At 34.7% G+C, this 15,858-nt stretch overlaps 2 protein-coding genes and 1 pseudogene across 2 annotated transcripts; 2 read left to right on the top strand and 1 right to left on the bottom strand.

Moving 5' to 3' along the window:
• Positions 1 to 453: 453 nt before the first annotated feature.
• On the top strand, positions 454 to 2,132 carry LOC111305155 (peroxidase 3-like). Its single transcript, XM_089750433.1, has 4 exons — positions 454 to 793; positions 893 to 1,084; positions 1,197 to 1,362; positions 1,655 to 2,132. Exons 1-4 carry the CDS (start codon positions 566 to 568, stop codon positions 2,059 to 2,061), a joined length of 993 nt encoding a protein of 330 aa, XP_089606559.1. The 5' UTR covers positions 454 to 565; the 3' UTR covers positions 2,062 to 2,132.
• A 2,266-nt stretch (positions 2,133 to 4,398) lies between these two features.
• LOC111305133 (sister-chromatid cohesion protein 3-like) lies at positions 4,399 to 13,121 on the top strand. The gene is made up of 22 exons (XM_022902364.2): positions 4,399 to 4,533; positions 4,627 to 4,846; positions 5,119 to 5,231; positions 5,474 to 5,566; positions 5,976 to 6,139; positions 6,241 to 6,477; positions 6,585 to 6,729; positions 6,843 to 7,021; positions 7,117 to 7,262; positions 7,345 to 7,463; positions 8,065 to 8,238; positions 8,408 to 8,569; positions 8,656 to 8,856; positions 8,939 to 9,076; positions 9,166 to 9,369; positions 9,465 to 9,609; positions 9,850 to 9,956; positions 10,121 to 10,258; positions 10,948 to 11,210; positions 11,306 to 11,430; positions 11,636 to 11,947; positions 12,737 to 13,121. The coding sequence occupies exons 1-21, from the start codon at positions 4,486 to 4,488 to the stop codon at positions 11,944 to 11,946; spliced, it is 3,432 nt and encodes a 1,143-aa protein (XP_022758099.2). The 5' UTR covers positions 4,399 to 4,485; the 3' UTR covers position 11,947; positions 12,737 to 13,121.
• An 835-nt stretch (positions 13,122 to 13,956) lies between these two features.
• Positions 13,957 to 15,709, bottom strand: LOC111305139 (protein SLOW WALKER 1 pseudogene; annotated as a pseudogene).
• Between the last annotated feature and the right edge of the window lie 149 nt (positions 15,710 to 15,858).

The raw sequence follows: 15,858 nt of genomic DNA, 5'->3' as shown, positions 1-15,858 counted from the left end.
ATTTTTAATTTTTTTATAATTAATCAAGACTTTAATCTTTTATTTCGATTTAATTAAATCCTTTATTAGACTAAATTTATTCATGTGGTAAAATTTAACCCTTAGAAGATATTAGAAAGAGAAGTGAAAAAAAATAAAGAAGGAAAATAAATTTATTTTATTTAATTTTCACATATATTAATTACATTATATATCAAAATTTCATCTATTTTATTAATGTCACATATAATTTTATCTTAATTGGTAAAAAATTTAACGGTGTTAATTTTGTCATTCAAATAAAGACTTAATTGGATGTAAATAAATATTGGAAGGATTAATTGATTACAAATAAAAAAAATAAAGAGTTTTGAGAATTTTTTTAATTATAGTTTAGGTGCTTTTCATAAGGGAAATTTCTTTAATATATAAATTGCTTAACTGGATTTTAGTTGGGAAATACGCCGAAAGACAAGTATAAAAGGCAGAGCTGGTTGTGCCTACAGCATTGCCAGATTCAACTAGAATTACATCTTCTTGCTTAGCAGAGGAAGCATTGTCGGTTGAATTACTGAAAGATACCAGGATGAGGAGTCACAATCTGCTATTGCTTTGTGCGGTAGTTGTTGGAGTTCTTGGGACCTGCCAAGGATATGGGCCATATGAGCCATATGGCCTTAGGTTGAATTACTACGAGTTCAGCTGTCCTGATGCAGAGGCGATAATCAAGAACGCTATCGACAAACGGGTTGCCAAGGATCCCACCCTGGCTCCAAATTTCCTGAGAATGCATTTTCATGACTGCTTTGTCAGGGTAAGGCTTCTAAATATTGTAGCGCATTTGGTTATTAATGAGACCACAAGAACCTGCAAATGTCATTCACAATGCTCACATGTTGTTGGAAAATTTCAGGGTTGTGATGCTTCAGTTTTATTGAACTCGACAAGGAACAACACCGCCGAGAAAAAGGCAACTCCGAACCTAACTTTAAAACGTTTCGATATCATTGACGATATAAAGGCAGAAGTGGAGAAGAAATGTCCAGGTGTAGTATCTTGTGCTGATATTCTGACCTTGGTTGCCAGGGATGCAGTTTCTTTCAAAGTAAGTTAAAGCAAAAACTTTACAAGACAATATATATATATATATATATATAATTTCAATAAATGAAAGCATTTAACTATGTCTATGTGCACTGAATATAATTTATCTGCAGTTCCAAAGACCATTGTGGGAAGTTCCTACTGGTAGAAGAGATGGCGTAGTGTCACGAATTTCAGAGGCATCGGCTAGTATTCCTTCCCCTTTCTCCAACTTCACCACCCTCGTCCAAAATTTTGCTAACCAAACCCTCAATGTGCTTGACCTGGTGGTTTTATCAGGTACATTATCCTAAGAATTTTTAAGATACATATGCAAGATGGAAATAACAGAGTCCAGAGTTCTTTTGAGCAACAAGAAAAACAAATATCAATGCAGAACATTCGGGTGATAAAAAGATGAGTCTCAGTTCCCCAAAAAAAAGATGAATTCTGCATGCAACAGTCAAAATTATCAAATTAAAGAACTTGTCAACTTCTTTAATTATAAGAAAATATAACTAGAAGAAGCATATCATTCAATATCGACAATAATTATGAGCATTTCAGTGACAAATTTTAGGATAAAATGCAGGTGCGCACAAGATCGGAGTAGGCCACTGCAATGCTTTCAGCAAAAGGCTATACAACTTTACTGGAAAAGGAGACCAAGATCCGTCATTGAACCCAACCTACGCAGCTTTCTTGAAGACCAAATGCCGAAACCTTACTGACAACACAACCTTCGTGCCAATGGATCCATTTATTAGCTCTCTGACGTTTAATAATCACTATTATGTCAACCTTAAGCAAAACAAGGGCCTCTTCCAGTCCGATGCCGCCCTCCTGACAAACCAAGGCTCGCTCCAAATTGTCAACGAGATGCTTAACTCAGAGACATTCTTCATAGAGTTTGCAAAGTCAATGAAGAAGATGGGAGCCATTAAAGTTCTCACAGGGACTGCAGGGGAGATCAGGAAGAAATGTTACGCTATTAACTAATTCCTGAATGACTTTGTTTCTGTATTTCAATTGTTTATGCTATCGTAATAATGTATTGTTTTGTTTTGTTTTGTTTTGTTTTAAGAGAAGAGATGATTCACCGAATCTACTCTTAGCAGGCAATAATGTTTGATTTTCCAAATGTTCTACTGCATGTATTAATGCAAGTTATTCTAAAATAAAATTCTACTGGTTGAGTTTTTCACCACTAAAGTCTAGTATTATTTTTGGTAACTTTTGTAAATTTTTGGTAATTTTTTTATTATATTTTATAAAATTTATATTTGATGTACTGCATACCAATAATATTATCTCATTAACAAGAATATTAACCCTTCAAATAGCTGGATAAAAAATTTATATTATTTAAATTTTTATTTAATAATAAAGTAATATCATCTTATTTATTTAGTTAATGAGATGGTTGACAGTATATAAAATATATACATTAATAATATATTAAATATAAATATTTTTTATACCTTTATATTAACTTTTCTAACCCTTTTAGAATTTTTGTTAATCTTTCTAAGAATTTTAGTAACTTTTTTAGTGTTTTTTTTTATAATATTCGTAAAATTTTGGTAACTTTTGCAGTGTTTTCGATAATTTTTGTAAGAATTTTTATAACTTTTATAGTTTTTTTTTTTTGTAACATTTGTAGTTAATTAGGTAAAATTTTATAGTATTTTGGTAATCATTTGTAAGAATTTGATAAGCTTTGTACTGTGTTTGGTAACATTTTAAAGAATTTTGGTAATCTTTTAGTGTTGTTTGGTAACTATTGTAAAAAATCTAGTTATATTAATTGGGCCGGCTGATTACATTTATTAAGTTTATATAATTATTTGCACTGATTATAAAACTCGACTGTGTTTGAAAAAAAAAAAAAGAAAAAGAAAAAGGTGCATCAGGTAATTGCTTTCAGGTAAATTTTGAATGATTTGTTGATAATTATTATTTTTTAAGTGCTTAACAAACAAAATCTGTATTTTAATAACAGGAAAGCCTGTCAAGTGGATATCTAGCATGCGCTATGGTTTTGGTTAGTAGTACATAACATGATAACATCATAATTATCCACTAACAAACTTCAATGGCAAAATTTTACTATGAATTATAAAACAGAAGTTGATCTACGTAAGGAAAATTACTAAACAACGGTCTAGCGGATTGAATCTTGTATTTTATTATCTAACATCAAAGCTGAAAACAACTTATTCATCTCATCAACAACCATCTATGATCACTTCAAAGAATATATTTTTGTGTAAAGGTAGACTACCGCTTTTTTTTTTTTTTGAGGCCAATCAACATTAATTGATTTTGATAGTGCAACCTTGATCTCGAGACTTGATAATAAAAAATAAGCTAAAATATTAAAAAAGTTTATGAGTTATTTTATTTTTTAAATAAAAATTTATATATTTATTGTACTTTAATAATGGATTATTTTTTGATTTATATATATAAATAAAAATTTTTGTAAATAAAAGATTGATTTATGCTAATAATTTATTTAAATATAAATTAAAAAATTAAAGAATTATTTAAATGAAAATTATAAATCTATTTGAGTAAAATAAAATATAAGAGTATATTTAAATAAAATAATAAAATTATGACTTTTTTTATCGTTTGAGCCCTATATATTTGATGATTGGATCCATTCGACAGGAGGACAAATGTTCAGCTAGAAGTGAAGGGCTTATTGAGTAGTCAACTTCCTGCACGATCCTTACTAGACTATAATAGATATTGACTGAGTCAAACCCAAACTCATAAAAGTTCAGTTGCTCAACTTGGGCCCAAAGCCCCTGTTAGTTCCACCGACTCATTGGGTAAACTTTGGCTCCATTTTGCATTAAGGGTGAGATTAATTGTAATAACATTAAAATAATAATAAAATTTATTATATTTATAATAAAAAATTTATAATTACAATTAAAAAATTTTTTAATAAAAAATTTATATTAATTTAATTTTATTAAAATTAAGGAGATATGATGTAATTAATCGCCGGTGGGATAGAATTCAAACGGGAACTTTGTACTTTACAGTTCAAACGTTCTCTTGTCCTATTTGCCCCTTTTTTATTTAATTGCTGTGCAAGTTTCTCCCTTTTTTTTTTTTTTGGTTGTTTCTTTAAAAAGAATACTACTACTGCTGGGCTACTGGCGCTTTAGCGGCGAGTTGATCCAGTGCATCAGTTATGCTACGACTCCTTGACGTTATCACACGAAATCACTGTTGCCCTTAGTCAGTAAGATCTAACGGCCGTTAAAACTTAACCAATGTCCTTTGGCTTGGTATTTCACTTTCTACTCTCTTTCTGCTAGTTCGGTCCAACTTAGGGCAAATCTCTCTCTCTCTCTCCGCTTAAATTTCCCGGTAAGTTTGCCAGTAGTAATTCAAATCTAGGTCATGGATGATGACGCGCCTTTAGCCTCCGAAATTACCGCTCGCCGTTTGGTAATTCTCTACTCTCTCTTTCTCTCTATGCGCATGTAAATCCATTCTTGTAGTTATCAATTGACCTAATTTTGTTGAAAATCGAGTGCGCAGAAAAGGGCTCGGGTTCAAATTCGAGGCGAATCTAGCGAGGCAAACGGTAATAATAGGGAGAATCAAGAAAGGAGCAGCGATGCCAGTGATGGGAGCCCTAACCCAGAGGAGCGGGAGGGTTCACCCGATGATTTCGAGGAAATTCGTCCTAAAACCAAGCGAAATCGATTTGCTGAGGGGACTTCTGATGCCCCTAACAGAGCTGATGAGATATTAATCGGTAATTGTCCTTGAATTTCTTTTGTTTTTGAATTTTTAAACTTACATGTTTGTACTGAAGATCTATAGTGTTATGAATGAAGCTTACGATCTTAGTCTATATTGGCTACAGGTTTATACGGTTGGCTCTGGACATAAAATTGTTCCTTTTAAGTACATATTTATAGTGTTGTTGTATGAAGAGTATTTTCCTTGTGACTGTTTAATTTAGGATGTTACTAATATTGTTGATTTTGGCATATTATCTTCTTGTTTGGATGTGATTGTCTTCAGAGGTTATCAAAGGTGAGGGTAAACATATTTCTCAAGCTGTCAAGTGCTGGGTTGAGCGATATGAGAAGAATCCAAAGCCTGCTATGGTTGAACTCTTAATGATGCTTTTCGAGGTAATTTTTGCAAAATTACGGCTTATTAGAGAGTGAAGAAACATGTGAAATATTAAAGTTTCAGCAGAGTGCCCACTACCCACTATATTAAGCTGTTTAACCTCATAGGGAAAATTCCCACCTAGTACTTATACATTATTAATTATCTGAATCATTAAACCGCTTCTTTTGACTCTTCAACTGCATGACCTTTTCCCAGTGTTGGAGTTTGTGACTGAAACCATATATTTATGAATTCACAGGCATGTGGAGCAAAGTATTACATCAAGGAAGAGTTTCTGGATGAGACTGATGTTGATGATGTTGTGGTTGCTCTTGTCAACCTTGCTAGAAAAGTATCCTTGTGATTACATGTTTTCTTTGTTTATTGTAATGTTCCCTATTTTTCTCTTTGGGGGGTGGGTGGGGGTGTTGGGGTTGAGCAGTTTTACCAATAACAACTTGATACTGCAGTATATTTTCTGTAACTGCTTCAAATGCACAGATTAAGGTCTCTGTTCCCATAACTTTTATAACTAGAATATTTTATTCCATTCAAACTACTTAATTTTAGGTTTAACATTTTCCTGAATACCTCTATGTAAATCATTTTCAGTTCTAAAAGCGTATCGTTATTTACTTGTTTCCCTTATCCCCATTGGTTAATAATTCATATCCATCTTTTTCTAGGAGACTTGTAAATTATTTTGAGTTCATGCACCTGAACTTCCTGTGTACTGCGTTGGCTTAACTATGAAAATTCAGGGGGAAGTTCAAGATTACCAAAGTTCAAAAAAGAAGGAATTCAAGAATTTTAAGGAGAATCTTGTCTCATTCTGGGAGAATTTGGTTGTTGAGTGCCAGAATGGGCCATTGTTTGATAAGGATTTGTTTGACAAGTGCATGGACTATATAATTGCATTGTCATGGTTAGTACAGTAACATTGCGAAGTGCTGTTTTTTTTTTTTTTGCTGCATTTATGAGGTGACTTATTATGATTTATTTTTGCCTGGTGTTGACACTGAGCAGCACACCTCCAAGAGTTTACCGTCAAGTTGCTACTGTCATGGGTCTCCAACTTGTCACATCTTTCATTTCAGTCGCAAAAAGGATTGCTGCACAGCGTGATACTACTCAGAGACAGTTAAATGCTGAAAGGAAGAAAAGAGCTGATGGACCTCGTGTGGAGTCACTAAATAACAGGTTATCGGCAACTCATGAACAGAAACTTGTGATAGATGAGATGATGCGCAAAATCTTCACTGGGTAGGGTTTTTTTACTTGATTTATTTATAATCAACTTGATAAATTCATGTTTGATAATAAATTTCGCTTCTATCTTTCTAACATGTTCCACATGATGCTTTTTGAAGGTTATTTGTGCATAGATACAGAGACATTGATCCTAATATTCGGATGTCATGCATACAGTCGCTGGGTATTTGGATTTTGTCATATCCTACATTGTTCTTGCAGGATCTATACTTAAAGTATCTTGGATGGACCCTAAATGACAAAGTAAAATTTGTTAATTGAGTTATAAGTTGATATTTCATTTCTATTCTTATTAAATGCTACATAAATCTAATTTGCTCTTTTTTTTATTTTTCCACATGTTATTTTGTTTGAAGAGTGCTGGTGTAAGAAAAGCTGCTGTCCTTGCATTGCAAAATCTCTATGAGGTGGAGGATAACGTGCCAACTCTTAGTCTATTTACTGAAAGGTTTTCTAACCGGATGATTGAGCTTGCTGATGACATTGATGTTTCTGTGGCTGTGTGCGCCATAGGGCTTGTAAAACAATTACTTAGGTGCCTATTTTTTTTTTATCTTTTCCAGTATTTTATTGTTGATTTTCTTATGGAGATGTCTGTCCACTGAAATTGATTCGTTCTGTGTTTTGTAGGCATCAGCTTATACCTGATGATGACTTGGGTCCTTTGTATGATTTACTTATTGATGATCCGCCAGAAATCAGACGTGCCATAGGAGAATTAGTATATGATCACTTAATTGCTCAAAAGTTTAATAGTTCTCCATCTGGGTCAAAAGGTTTTTGATCTTCTTTAGACTTAATTATCCTTTGCTCACAAATGATATATCAATTAATTCTCCTTGCCAACATCCTTTCCAGGCAATGAGAGTGAGGTCCATCTGGGCAGAATGTTGCAGATACTACGGGAGTTTTCAACAGATCCCATTTTAAGTATATATGTTATTGATGATGTCTGGGAGTACATGGAGGCTATGAAGGTATATTGTAATTTTCAAAAAGTTTTGAGACTGCATCTTGATTATGAAAGTGATGTATTCAGAGGAAGTTTGGAACCTACTCAATCTGACCTGTGACCGGGTAGGGAAGGCCATACGCACAGATTGGAAATTTATTGATATCCTAATGTTGGGGGTGAAGAGGCATTAAGCAGGACTGGGTTGAGTATTTGTTGCATACAATGTTTATGAGGAAGAAAAGGGAAGTAAAACTTGATGCTTTAACAAACAAAACAGTCTTAAGTTCTAGAAAGTTCCATGCTTACAAATTTATCTTTTCCAAATACATTTTTTGTCCATTCAGTGCATGTGAATGTTTGAGGTAATATATTTTGAATTTTTAAAATGCCAATAATGATTGTGAATTTGTGATGGTCGTTACAGAGAAAAATGAGTTAGATGGAATGTCGGAGGAATGTACTTTCAAGTTCCACCTCCACCTCTATCCATTTGGCCTACATGCTTTTGAGGAACAAATACCTCTTCACTAAATAAAATTACAAGATATTCAAAATGACATTGATATGTCTTAATTATATACTGTTTTTGGTAATTAAGATTGTAATTTGTATTTTTCTTGCAGGATTGGAAGTGTATCATCTCCATGCTCTTGGATGAGAATCCGTTAATAGAGCTAACTGATGAAGATGCTACAAACCTAACTAGGCTTCTTTTTGCTTCTGTAAGAAAGGCTGTTGGAGAGAGGATTGTTCCTGCTTCTGATAATCGGAAGCAATATTATAATAAAGCTCAAAAAGTATCTAAATTCTTTGTCTCTTATTCCTTATTCACATTCCTCCTCAGAGCATATAAGGATTTATTTACAATATTATGTTTCTTTGTATTACTAGTGTGGTGATTCTCTGCTTTGTAATGCCACTCACATAGAAGACTAAATCTCAAATTGTCTTTTTCTTAAATATTAGGAAATATTTGAAAACAACCGGCGGGATATAACTGTTGCCATGATGAAGAACTACCCATTACTTCTACGTAAATTCATGGCTGACAAGGCAAAAGTTCCATCATTGGTTGAGATAATTGTGTATATGAACCTTGAGCTTTATTCTTTGAAGAGACAGGAGCAGGTAAGTGATTAAGTCGCTTGTTAGTGCCAGTTATTAGATAGTTTTGTGCCTTTTCATGGTAAGTACTGATATGCTTTCCCTTTCAGAATTTCAGAACTATTCTTCAGCTCATCAAAGATGCATTTTTTAAGCATGGTGAGAAGGATGCATTGAGATCTTGTGTGAAGGCTATTAAATTCTGTTCCACTGAAAGTCGAGGAGAGCTGCAAGATTTTTCTCGTAACAAACTGAAGGAGCTTGAAGATGAGCTTATAGATAAGCTTAAATCTGCAATTAAAGAAGTGATTGTATGTTTCCAGTTGAGTCTTTTGTTCTTGATTGTGGCCTTGTTGACCAAATGTATAGAGTTGACAAGTTTTAAATTTGCAGGATGGAGAGGATGAGTATACTCTTATTGTAAATTTAAAGAGGTTGTATGAGCTTCAATTGTCAAGACCTGTATCAATTGAAGACTTATATAGAGATGGTATCACAATCTTGCACAGCTTCAGAAACTTGGATGATGAAGTAAGTTAAATGAGCAAAATTTACAAATCCATCATTTTGATTCTTCTATCCCTTGCATTTGTTCTTAGCTGCTGTTCATTCTCATTTAGGTTGTTAGTTTTCTGCTGCTCAACATGTACTTGGAGGTAGCCTGGTCTATGCACTCTATTATAAACAGTGAAACTGTCTATGAAGGATCATTGTCCTCTCTCCTGTCTAAACGTGATACCTTGTTGGAGGAACTTGAGTACTTTCTTAATGCTCCTCCTGAAGTGAGGAAAGGGGGCAAAACTGGGAATCAATTAGCCTGCAGGGTAATATTTTTGCCACAATATATGATTTTTTTTTTTTTTTTTGCAAAAAATTCACGAAGACTGTTTTCTCTTACAAAGTTTATTTAATAACCCAGGTTTGTACCATACTAGCAGATGTTTGGTGTCTGTTTAGGAAGACTAATTTTTTGTCAACAAAGCTTGAAAGATTAGGATTTTGTCCAGATGCTCCTATTCTTCAAAAGTTTTGGAGGCTCTGTGAGCAAACATTCAAAATTTCAGGTGATAATTTGTTTCATTTCCCTTTCTGAGCTCAATCTTGGAAATCCTTAACTTGCTGCTAATGGGGCCGTCGCCATCTGGGTGAAATCACCTGGAGTAAAGTAACTATTACATTCTCTTTGTCTATTGTTTACTAACACCCTTTAGATGTTGGTTGCATACTTTGATGAGAATTCATGTCAAACATCTCATGCTATTTATTTGCAAATTTTAGTTAGACCTTGCATGTCTGTGTTGCAGATGACACAGAAGATGAAGATGTTAACAAAGATTATATCGAGGAGACAAATAGAGATGCTGTAATGATTGCTGCTGCAAAGTTGATTGCTAGTGATACGGTCCCAAAGGTCAGCATGTGCTGTAGAATTTGACCTGCTATTTCTTGCATTCTGTGCAAAATTTGTCATTACACATTATCCTTCTGGTGTCTGAAGTGTGCTTAGTAATTTGCTTGCAGTACCATTTCTCTTCTTAATTTAGAAAACTCAGTCAAAACCTAATCCTACTGCAGGATTATCTTGCTCCGGAGATAATTTCTCATTTTGTGATGCATGGAGCTGGCATTGCTGAGATTGTAAAGAGTCTGATCACAGTTCTGAAGAAAAAAAATGATGATGTTTCTGCAATCTTTCTAGACGCTTTGAAGAGGGTAGTATTCTTAACTTCAATTATTTTGGTGAAATCTACTCAATGACACCACATGTCATGTGCTAATATTCAATTTCTTTCATTTTTGTTTTATGGGCTAACATGTCTTTTTGAAAAATATTTACTTGCATGCTAATTTGCGGCTAGAATTTTATTTATTTTTCTTTACAATTTTATGCACCAACTTCATGTACCTAATGAAGGGGATATCTCATTAGGGTTGATTATAAGCCATGAGATTCATTATCAAAGCCAACAGACCAACCTCTTACAATTAAAAAAAAGAAAGAAGTGAGAAGACAAACCAAGCTTTTTATTCTTTTCACAGATATGAGGTGAACATCAAAGGCCTGCCACTTGTTGGGCGTAATGGCTGATTTTGTAAAATGATTTTTAATTGAAGTATGCTAATTTACTCTATTTTAATAATATTTTTGTCACATTTTTTGAAAGTAGTTAAGGTTGAATTAAATCAATAAAGCTATTACTTAGGCTTTGAGTGTTGTCCACTTAAAAATCAATGGGCTGTTCTTCAGAATTTTGTAGGAGTGGTATGTAGGTTATAGAGGGCTATACGTGTACTCTTTGACTAGCCTAAAATTGACATGTGGTGGAAGCATTTGTGATTTTTTGTCTCCATTTTTATATCCCCTTTAATAGTTCAACCCCATTTCTTTTAAATTTCACCAGGCCTATCATCGACATGTAGAACTCTCAGAAAGTGATGATGAATCCTTAAAAAGTGAGTCTTTTCTGGAGTGTAAGAACCTGGCTGCCCGGCTTGCTGGAATATTTGTTGGTGCTGCTCGAAACAAGCACAGACCAGAGATTTTAAAGATTGTTAAGGAAGGCATTGAGTATGCCTTTCAAGACGCTCCAAAACAGCTGTCTTTTCTGGAATCTTCTGTGCTTCATTTTGCATCAAGACTTTCTGTGCCTGACATCCGAGACATGTAAGAAATTTCTCTGATGTAATAGAAAACATTCTATTTCATTTTTAGACGGGGATAAATCATTGTGTATCACTTAATGTTTTATTATTTTGTAGTCTGAAGGATGTCCAGAAGCGGACCGAGAATGTAAATACAGATGAGGATCCAAGTGGGTGGCGCCCTTACGATATATTTTATGATAGTTTGCATGAGAAATGTGCAAAGAACGAAGGGATTCTAGGTACCAGTGAATCTTACTTCAATCATTCTCTGGTTCTTTTTTATGTGAACTAGAAATTTGGATTACATGTTCCCAAGCACTGAAGTTCTCTTCTAATAAAAATTTCTTCCTTTCTTCCCGTTTACTAGATCATTTCACCATTGTTAAGTAATGAGTCTGTTCTTTATATTTTAATTCAAGAGTTAATTAAGCTGGTGTATTGCAGATGAGAAGGAAGGAACGACTGCAAGACGTAGGGGTCGTCCTCGGAAACGGCGAAATATTGGGGGAAAGAGACTTTTTGATGAGCACAGTTCAAGTGAAGAAGAGGATTCAATTAACACATCAGACCAAGAAGATGCTCAGCATGAGAGAGATAAGGAAGATGAGGAAGATGACAATGCTCCTTTGATACATTCACTTAAGTCCTCTTCTAAGTTGAGGTCATTACGTGTCTCAAGAGAAGAAAACAGAGGCCAGTCAAGGAGTGGAGCTTCTGGAAGAGCTACAGATAATTTAGCAGCTTCAAGCACGTAAGGTATGAAATACATTTTCTAGCGTCTGTAAATTGGAGATTGGTCTTTTGGCTAAGACAAGAATTTAGAGTCTGAACTGCAACTCCATTGTGTGTGGTGTTTGTACATGTGGTTTGGCACCTGCTTCTATCCATTATTAATCATTACACCAACAATTATAAAAGACACCATTTCTTGGGGATGTATGAAGTGAAACTGGATAGGAACTTAATAGATTCAAACTTCTGTTAGAATGCCATTTTAGGATGTTTGCTCCAACTGTTCTTCTATATGGCAACATTAAAGCACCTTCCAACCTTCAGGATTTGAAGATGTCCATAACACACGGCTAGTTTTCGAACTTATCAAAGTAATATGAACGCAGTACACTTAAAGACTTTAAGCATCTGTTTATTTATCTCTCTGTTTGCATTAAACACCTGATCCTGCTAGGTTAACTTTTAAGATTGATTATTTATTTTGGCTATGATCTATTCTTAGCTTGTTATTAAGATCTGATATATGGTTTGGTATAGTATTGGGGCATAGGAAAACGTTTTTTTTTTTTTTTTTGTTGTCTTTTGCATTTGATGTAATAAGTAATAAAGGGGCAAACTTTTCGTAACAATAATCTAGTCTTTTTATGGATGTTTATATCCTATTTCATAAGTTGACGACTTTTTAAACCTTGCCTTGAAAGGAGGGTTTATTTCACTTGTAATATGCCTTCTTGAAGCAAGAGATTAATGCTTGTGTGATCAGGTGTGACAAGTTCTTCTTCTAACTTGATTACTTTGATTTTGATCTTGCAGGTGCACACAAGTAGAACTAATTAAGCTTTAGCTGATTTTGTAACTGATTAGTGTGTCTACACTATACAGTTTTAGTTTTTTAACATTCCATTGCCCTCAGTTGAGGGCGGCTGTTGGAATCGCGTCCTTTATGTAGCATAATTCTGATGTCCAATACCACCCTGCATTAATTAATCCTTGTGTGGTGTATATAGTAAAATGTGTAGTTTGAGGAGATTTTCACACTTCTTGTCATCTCGGTTTCACTGCTGTGGTAGTGGCTAGCATAGCACGGCTGTATACAATCGGAACATGGGTCGTTGCTTGTCGAAAAGTGAGACCTCTGCTGGTGATTGTAACCACTATGTTTCATATATGTTTAAAAGGTAAATTACCGGTCTCTAAATTTATGATAAGCTAAGCAAAGAAGGATGCTTATCACTTCCAATTTTTTTAACTATAATATTACAACTAATCAATATAATAAAAAATTGTCACAATTAAGAATTATATAGAGGTCTATTACTCAAAATTAGAAGTTATGCGTAAATTTTTTTATTTACTTAATAAAATATTGAATTATGATTGATTAATTGTATTCTATATTAGTGGCAGAACAAATATAAATGGCAGACACTTAAGAATTTGAGTAAGCTGCTTTTTCCAAGTCTTCAAGTTTTCTAGTATTGGAAGAACACATCCTTTTGCCAGAGTTATTCCAAACGTAAGAATTGCTATCATTGGCTATAATGTTGCCCTCAGATTAATCCACATTTTCCCCATTTCTGGTCGTCAAAAGATGAAAATTATTTGATGTATATTCAATTGATGATGTAATTATTCATATGTAGTGCTTGGTAGAATAATGATCCATTTCTATTGACATCAGAATTTTAAATTGAAGGATTTTGTTAACCAGTCTAAATCCCATGAATTAAACAGCTAGGTAGTGCTCTGTTCTGAAAACAATAAACCCTTATGTAATTTAACTTGAGAAACAATTAGATCTCTCCCCAATCTCCATACCCGATGAGTTTAATTCAGTGTTGGCTTACTAAAGTTGAAAAACCAATCTTGAAAATGGAACAGAACTGTTTTGACAAATTCATATGGATGTGTCTCAAAAATCAAAATTATATCAATAGCACTACTGGAAAATCGAATTTAGTTTAACAGGAAGTGAGGATGGTCATCAACATGTGTTTACATAACAGCATAAGGGAAGAGAAGTAACACAAAAATTGAATAAAGGGAAAAACAAGTGATCATAACGTGATATTTCTAAGCATGGTAGCTTAAATTCCTTCAGTAACACATCGAAAAAAAAAATTGAAGAGCTTCTCTCATCATCAAAATTTCTCAAGCCTGTAAGCAAGCAATAGAAGAAAAAGTATAAAACAGCAACAAGTTAATAAACTTTTTTCATCTTCCAGCAATCCTTAATAAAGGAGAGATTATACCCTGAATTTCTTGCAATGAGTGCTGCATCCTTGTCTCTTCCTCAATTGACCGCTTAAGATTTCTAATATGACCCTTTAAGGCATCCCAACTTCTGATATCTTCAGCCCTCATGTCAATAACCTTCCGTGTCAACCCCATCAACAAACTAGAATATCTTGCCAATGTAGCATGCTTATGCATAAACATCAGCAGTAAACCAAGCTCATCCGCATTCAAATTCGAGGCACATTTCAGTAACTTCTTCCTCGCCACCAACTATCCATTACAGCAACCACATTCTCCGGGTTCTTCCTACCTAAAACCGAAACTAATGCATCCTTATGCCTAAACTTCTTCAACAACTTATCATGCTCACCCAATTTCACCTTCTTAGTTCTCGTCACCATATAATCCCCCTCAGCTGGTTTCTTATTCTGCTCTCTATGAAAATACCTAAAATATGTAGGCCTCAAAACCCGTCTCTCCGGCTCAGCTATGCTCCCAAAACCCAGAACATCCCCTCCTCCACTCTCCACATTCTCCTTTCCCTCCCTCCTCCCAGCAAATATAATCCCATTTGCTGTTCCAATCACTCTAGTCTTACAATCAGGTGAACAGCTAACCGATATAAGGGGAGCAGGAAACCTCATTGAATGAGTAATCTTCATATTACTATAATCAAAAACTTTCATATACCCATCTAAACCAACACTCAAAATCCTATCCTCCATTGCCTCAACCACTCCATTTACCTTCCCAACTCTACCTACACATATTGAAGTAACAGTTTTATCATGACTATCCATAGAATAAACCATCCTTCCTCCTCCAATCAAATCCCAAATCTTCACTGAATTCCCACCAGCAGTGGCAATTAATCCACCAGAAGGCAAATAAATCACATCTTCCACTGGTTTCCCATGATTCATTTCCAGAACTGACCTCGAATTTTCGACTCTTACATCCCAAATCTTAACAGTATGATCATAAGAACCCGTTATGAACATATCAGCGCTTACAGGACTACAATCACAGCAGCGTACATAATCCTTATGACCTAATAAGTCCGAAACCACGCTTTCCCCAGCATCGTCGCCGCCGGAGAGTAAATGGAGCTTATCAAGAGTTGGATACTTGACGCGAACCTAACGGGTATGAGACCAGAGGCGACGAAGTGGGGATCGGACATCGAAGACTTGGATAAGACCGGTGAGATCGGAAGCGGCAAAGAGAAGGCCGTCGAGACGAAAGGAGAGAGAGGTAACGACGTCGGAGAAGGAGGAGATGGTGGAAGAGGGTGAAACGTCGCCGTCTGAGATGGAGAGAGGAGAGGAGAGAAACGGAGGCTGAGTAAGCAGCGGCGAAAAGGTGGGAAGAAGAAGGGGAAAAGAAGAGGGAAGAAATTGAGGAAACGAGGTTTGAGATTTGATTGGATTTGAAAGAAGACCAGTATTTGCATTCTGGGGTTTGAGATTGGATTCTTGGTTTAGGTTTTAGTTTTGGTTTGATTAGGAAGGTTTTTGAGATTGTTGTTGTTCGTTGTTCTGTTCTGATTTATACCATTTTTTGCTTGGTATGAAGAAATGTTTGATGCAGAAGCTTTTTTGCACTGTTTAGGGTTTTTGGTTTTTGGGTTTTAGGGTTTGTAACTTTGCTGCATTAAAATGGTGCGCTTAAGAAATAATTAATTTACTAGAAAGGCC

This window comes from Durio zibethinus, chromosome 21 (assembly GCF_047325235.1).
Source record: "Durio zibethinus cultivar Kanyao isolate XHJ-2024 chromosome 21, ASM4732523v1, whole genome shotgun sequence".
In the NCBI taxonomy this organism is placed as follows: Eukaryota; Viridiplantae; Streptophyta; class Magnoliopsida; order Malvales; family Malvaceae; genus Durio; species Durio zibethinus.
The sequence above is the reverse complement of the archived record's forward strand: the minus strand, read 5'-3'. Positions and strand labels throughout refer to the sequence as shown.